We start from the raw sequence: 7,172 nt of genomic DNA on the forward strand, positions 1-7,172 counted from the left end.
TCACAACCTGAAACACTGTAAGCTTTCTCCTGAAGAACCATAGTTTATATATTGCTTAATTTTACCCTTGTATAATCTTTTCATATACACACATCTCAGATGCAACTTCATGATGAACTGTACAAATAAAACCCACAAATGACATAAAGGGAAAAAAATTAAATGACAGTAAATGTTTGAAGAAATGTGTCCATCATCTCTATTGAACAACATAAAGATTAAGTGATGATGCACTTATTCCAAAATTGTACACAATTCACTATACAAATATAATACATCAGACAGCTATGTAGGAATATACAAGACTTAAAAACAGATCTAAGGCATTATGCTAGATTTTAGCATTTTGAGGTTCTTGCACATAGCTTTTACCTGTAGTAAGAAACTTAAAAGATTTTGTTTTAGTCTACAAAGAAACACCAGGGAGAAAATTCTAATTAAAATCAAAGCCACTACAGTAAATTTTCTTTTGTGCAGAGAATGCTTTTGCTCTTAGGCAGCATACTACCATACAAATACTAGAAAACTTTTAAATTCACACCAACAATTAATGGCTTAAGTTGCATTTCAAAACTGATTGTGTATCTTTGGGTTCTGCAAGTGGAGCTGTGCCACCCATTTCATCTGTTAAGCCCATATGAATTCCGCTTTTAAACAAAGATTAAAAAATGTATTGTATAAACTGCAAAAACATTGCTTTTAATTAATACAGGCCCAAAGGGATACCGGTGTGGGACAATATTTTAAAGATCGAGTACAAATTAATTCATTGTAGCAAAACAGCTCACTTCACTTTTTAAACTTACCACATTACATGAACACTTAAACAGGTCATACGACCATGTATATATGCTTATTTTTCACATTATGCGCCTTTCACATTTAGTAATGTAAGTAGAACACTGATTAATTGTTCTGTTAAACAAAATCCAAGTACTTTCTCCGACAAATTTACTGTGTACAGGATGAAAAATACTGATAATGAAGGGAATTGATTTGGCTTTTTTTGTTTCTATAGTGATCAATATGATCAGAAGATTCCTTCACTCACTTTTCTCTTTCATTACTTAGAAGACGACAAAAGTCACAATGAACCCAAACGGAGCCAAAGTGATAGGTACAATCTCCTTTCTTTCAAAATGGCAATGGATGATGAAGTATCATAATCACTAGAGATAAAGGTTTGCAGGTCTGTCATGAAATGGTAGAAATTTAAACTATTTTGTCCACTGTGAAAAAGAATAATCTGTCTGCAGAGGTTATGGTTAAGAACCAAAACATAATGGAATAGAAACAAAATGATTTTAAAACTCATTTGCGCTTCATGGTGCATGAAGTTAATTCCTTCAAATTCATAAGTTCCTTTTATAAATATTTTTTGTCAGATATATAATGCAAGTTTAACACCAATATTGTAGCAATGAGGCTGCGGAGCTCAGGGATGATGGTTATTTTGATTTCCCACCAGCAGGTTAGAGGATGGCTCAGCTGACTAAATATTCTGTAGTTTGGTAAGAGAACGGCGACTTCTAAAAGTGTTGTTTCTCCAAAACAGTGGCACTGCCCTCCTTAAGGACAAACACAGAAACAGCCTATTTTGAACCATCTTTATCATATTTTCCTCAGCCTTAACACAGAATAGCTGCAATTTTATTTCAACTTCCACCTGAATATCAAAACAAATTAAAAGGCAACAGAACAAACCTTTCACTCCCACAAGGCAGGGCTGATATTACAAAACACATTGTATTTTACATTACAGCAAAAAATCTGCGTCCAGGTTAGAAAGTTTGTGGATTAGCAGAAAGAAAACAGGTCAAACCCATCAATTTCTTAGTATTTCGAGTCCTCAGAAACTGATGTCAGTATAGTAAAAGATTATTCCAACCACAGTGGGCAAGAAAAAAAACCAACATGCCTTAACAGTGGCCTGCTGAGTAACAGTTAGTTTTTCTAAGATTTGTTACGAAAGGATATAAACATACAAAAATCAAGAATTGGTTCCTACAGTGGCTGCATATAATATAGGTTAGTTAAATGATATTATGAGCAGAATCACAAGGTTTAGAAAATGAGAAGTCTCAAGCCTACAAATTAGGTCTAATCAAGGCATTGTGATCCTTTACAAAACACTTTTCCAGGAGACACACACGGCTAAGAAGATATCTAATTTAATACTGAAGTACCTCATTTGGAATCAACTTCACAACATGTATATCTCACAAAAATTATACAAGTAAAACACTTAAGTTTTCAACTTAAATTATTGCTTGTTTACATACAAACTGGATTTTATGTACCTTACAAAACATCCTCATAGTCCACACTGCTTTAAAATAATCAGAAACACACGATAGTGGTGAAGTCTGTAGTGATATCTGCTACAGGTATTACAGGAATTGTTATTTTCCCAGCTAAGGGGATGGGAACCAGAAACTATCATGCTTTAAAGCAGGTATCTTGAGCTCTTTGATATTATGCACCAATTCTGCCACTACCATAACCAGTACATGCATTACCATTGAACTTTGTTGTTCAGCATCCAGTAACTGGCTGTCCAGATTGCTGGAAACACACCTAGGGAAATAACGGAGTAACCTGTTATTTTATTCTATTAGAAAGAAGAGGAAGATGACAGAGGTCAGGAAAGCCAGGTTAAAAAAATCAGGATTCACTGATTGTTAGGAATTGAATTAAATGAGAATGTAACCAACTTGTATGTTTGGATTCATGACTTGCATTATAAACACTACCACAAAACCCAACCAAAACGCCCCTTATAAACAGCCCTCTCACAGGGTAAATTTCATCTGTTTTACAACTTTAACCGCATTCAAAATTGGTCTGTATAGTTTTCTGCACCAGCTGATCTTCTCTGACTTGCTGTCAGTGGAACGCGCTTGTCGGAGGTCTCTATATGTACCAGATGCTGCTTCTATGCCCTCCTCCATGCCTCCTCTCTGCCCCAAAATGCAGGCCTTAGTCTAAAACACCAGTTTTCAGACAGAACTGAATCCTTTGCACCAGACTGAGTAAGCCAGGGAAAACAAAGCAAAAAAAACCCCCAAGGTCTAGAACTAAACAGAAACAGAACAAGAGCATGGTTGTTTTTCCTTAAATACATACATTTAAATACATTCAATCTGACATGGTTTATGAAAATTGCCTGTCAACAATTACTTTGCAGGAGAGATCTAAGTTGCACTAAGGTGAATGCAGTGAACAGACTGAGCAACTGTCTGTACGCTAGCTTCAGACTGTCAAAGAAGAGGCTGCTCCTCGGCAACGACCACCCGGCTCCCCTCGGGAGGGCAGGGCTGAGTCCTGGCGGCAGCAGGCAGCTGCTGCTGGCACTGGCAGCTCAGCTGGGTCACGACAAATAGATGCAGCTCTTCAAACTGGTAAGGATTTGGGGCCGTAAGCCCAGTCAGCTGAAGAAAGGAGCAACCGAACCACCTTCAGGGTCAGCAGTATTTCTGAAAAAAAGACAAATGAAGGTAAAACAAATGAATTCTTCCTGGTGGGATGGTGAAAATGGATAGGTCATGAAATATGGGATGCTGGAGTGCATAATCCACTGTCAACCATACATTGGTGTAATACCTTAAACCTGAAATTTAATTGCAATTTATACAGTTAAACTATTTTTCATGTACACTGATACAACTGATCTGCAATTTAATTCCAATGATATCAGTGGGGGTTTCATTTATCTGCATTCTCAGGTCCTTAATTAATTCCTATTCTCATGGATATTATAATGACTCAGGACCATCTACCTCTTGTAAACTCCAGACAAAGCCACAGCAATATGGTTTAAGAGAAATCTCATTCTTGGATATGTGCAAAATATCTCTGCACTTCTGCTGCATCACCCTCAAAGGAAATAACTGCCTTTCCCCTCCAAGATTCATAGTAGAAAAAGGGAATAAAGAAGTAAGAAACCTTCAGCTACTGGTCCCTAGAAATGTCCTTTACATCATACCTAATAGACTTGCAATGTCTTTAAGAGCATACAGCACAAACTGGTTTCAGCTGAGTTGATTATCTGGTACTTTCTTATTAAAAAAACCTTAGGATGTGGTTTTCACAGTCGTTTTAAGACTGTCCCTTCCAGTGGCTGCAATCTGTCTGTCCTCCCCTTGCACATGCCTCCTCCCATGGGGTGCTGTGGTCAGTCAGGTCAGAGAGTCACTCCAGCCAAAACCCATTTTCCTTCTCCCCTGGGGTTGCTTTTCACTCACATCCCGTGGCTCTGGCAGTGGAGCACTCTTTGCTCGCAGCTTCCTGCCATGCAGGAGGAAGGCCCTGTCAGCTCAGGGACAGTGCTGGCAGTAGGCAGCTTTCTCACCAGCACGTGTGCATGCGGCTAGGCTGCCTTCTGGAAGCTGCCTTTTGACTTTACTGTGCTTTGGACTTCACCACACTTTCCTCTGCATTCACACAAGGCCTAGAAATGTATCTTTATTGACAAAAAACGTCAGTGTCAGGAACTATCCCGTGATTCAGGAAAGCAAGGTCCTGTGTTTTGTACATCTGCTATTCCCAGCCCAGCTGACCCAGCTGGAGCTCTTTGGGGGAGACCAGCCACAGGCAACAGAGTGAGTCCTGTTCCTCCTTCCTTCACCACATCACAGAGACATCGCCCTCCCATCCCTAATGCCCTGACTAATATGGACAAACTAAACTTTGACTCTTCTTCCTAGTATACTGAGAGGCAGTTCAGGGACCCTGTTAGTGGCTTTTGAAGATGAAGTGTGAAACGGAAGTGATAATCCAAAGATGTCCTTATTTTCAGGGTGGACATTTAACAAACAGTATCTTTACAGACATGCTAAATAAATGCTTCCACTAAAGCAATGACTTTAAAAAAATAATTATGCACTGCAATTTTTTTTAAGTAATTTAACAAAGACTTGAGTCACAGGATGACAAAGTACATGAAGGAGGGAATAAGGCAAAGAAGGCACAAGTGTACCTTCAGAAAAACATTTGTTGGATGAATTTCTCAGCATTCATACACTAAAGCCACAACTGCCAAGGGATGAAGCACATCATTCCTCTCCTCAGATCTCAGGAGCACAAAAATTGTAGCTATTTAACCTCTATTACAGTTCAAAGTTCAGTAATAGGTATTTATGGTGCATATAAACCATCTACATTTTCACTGACAGAACTACATTAATAGAATAAAAGTAAAATCACAGAGTGCACCCCAACGTACCCTTACAAAATAATGCAAGAGGTTTTAAGAAGTTACTTTATTTCAGTTGAGACAAAACTGCTCTCATGCATGGCCACTGTCCATCTCATTGTCATGCCTTTGACTCCATTATTTTAATTTTAAACCCGAGACTCCCCATTCAAAGTCATGCCACTCATTTCTCTCCACCTGCACCCTGACTTCTCTGCACCCTCTCTTGTACCCTTTCTGTCACATCCACTCTCTCTTCCCTCTCTCTTCCATCATTCTTTAAAATCTACCTCCTCCTTTAGTCTGCTTCCTCCTCAACAGCCTTATGCCCTTTCTTTCCTCAGTGGTACCTGGCATTTTCTCCTCTGGCACATGAAATGTAACTGGTTAAGGAATGCACTACGTAGACCTTAGAGCAGCCTTCCAGTACCCAAAGGGGGCCCTACAAGAGAGCTGGAGAAGGACTTCGACAAGGCCACGCAGTGACAGGACAAAGGGGGATAGCTTCGAACTAAAAGAGAGTAGGTTTACGTTAGATATTAGGATAGGATTAGATAGATATTTGGATAGATTTGATACTAGGGTGGTGAGACACTGGAACCAGTTGCCCAGTGAAGTTAAGGGAAGTGTTCAGCGTTTCATGGGACTTTGAGTAACTTGGACTGGTGGAAGATGTTCCTGTTCACGGCAGTGGGGTTGGAACAAGATGATCTTTACGGTCCCTTCCAACCCAAACCATTCTAGGATTCTGCAATAATGCCTTGGTATATGACAGCTTCTACTAGAGCAGAACAGACTGCATCTTTTTATTAATCATCAAAGTGACCACAAAATGGCTGCAGTAGAGATTATGCAGATCTCCCACTCTTGGTGTACAAAAAAAAGACAGGGATGCAATAAAACACAGGCATGGCTAATTTTATCCTCAGTACTTTCATGTTCTTCATTTTCAGTAATCTTGATAACTTTTCAGACGAATTTTCCTCATTCCCCCTATTCAAATTTCTTTAACAGCAGAAAACGTTACCGTTCTGTTGACCGGAGGGGCGCAGAGGAGCTGCCGCTAGATGGCGCCTCCCCCGCGCCGCTCGCACCCACAGGCTCCTCCTGCCGCCCCTGCCCCTCCCGCCCCGGCGAGCGCGGCTCAATCAGGTTAATGGCCAGCGCTCCGGGAACTTGTCACTTTGTAGATACTGTATCTATTCTAGCCCGCAGCATATTCAGAATTCTGTTGCCCCTCTACGCTATTTCTTACCCGTGCTGCATCTCCGTCCTGCTTTATCATATCCATTCCAGGCAGCTGGTTTGGAAAAAGATTGCCTCCCCTCATAGCAGGATCATTAACCTATTGGTAACAAGATATTAAGGAGAATGAATCAAAAAATATATTGGGAGGAGAGCTGAGAATTAGAAGTATTATAAATCACTATGCTACTTGCAATATACCAACGCCCATTTCTGAAATGATGCTGAAGTCAGGAAAGTGACTGTATAGCTGAGCACCCTTCCTGCATGGCATGTGTTCGACTCCTATTATTCTGCTTCACAGTCAACAACAAAGACTTCATTCCTGATATTGTGACCCTTGTGCATGTTTTACAAGCAGGCTCCATAAGTTAGGTCAGTAATACCTGAAGAGGACATGCCTGATACTAAAGTTCTGAAAGCAAAAACACATAACTACTTTCCTAAGTTCAGTAACACATGGTTTTACTGCTTGCAAACCACTCAGCTTTTCAAATCCTGGTGATATAACACACAGGCTGAATTATCCCAACTACTGACTTAGTTTTAACGATGCTTATTTTTCTGTTTGTAAGCAATGGGAGAAAGACAGCATTAAATGGGAAAACGTGCAGTGGCATGCTTTCCTGAAGGGATGGTCTCCACAATTTTCTGAATACAGTCACGTGAAAGTATTGAAGCTGTGCATTTCTACACAACCAAAGGGTCTGTCATGCTTAGTTATGTGGAAAGA

The 7,172-nt window shown here is 39.9% G+C and overlaps 1 protein-coding gene across 1 annotated transcript in view; it reads right to left on the reverse strand.

The window, feature by feature from the left end:
- Positions 1-3,107: 3,107 nt before the first annotated feature.
- Positions 3,108-7,172, reverse strand: part of LOC103798023 (nuclear receptor coactivator 2-like) — an 11,753-nt gene continuing 7,688 nt past the window's right edge. Inside the window, exons 3-4 of the mRNA XM_009070266.1 lie at positions 6,450-6,539; positions 3,108-3,476 (exon numbers count right to left, since the gene is read on the reverse strand). Of these exons, the coding sequence (XP_009068514.1) occupies positions 3,465-3,476; positions 6,450-6,539 (102 nt within the window). The 3' untranslated portion in view covers positions 3,108-3,464. The remainder of the gene's footprint in view (positions 3,477-6,449; positions 6,540-7,172) is intronic.

Source organism: Acanthisitta chloris, unplaced genomic scaffold (assembly GCF_000695815.1).
Source record: "Acanthisitta chloris isolate BGI_N310 unplaced genomic scaffold, ASM69581v1 scaffold29732, whole genome shotgun sequence".
NCBI classification, from domain to species: Eukaryota; Metazoa; Chordata; class Aves; order Passeriformes; family Acanthisittidae; genus Acanthisitta; species Acanthisitta chloris.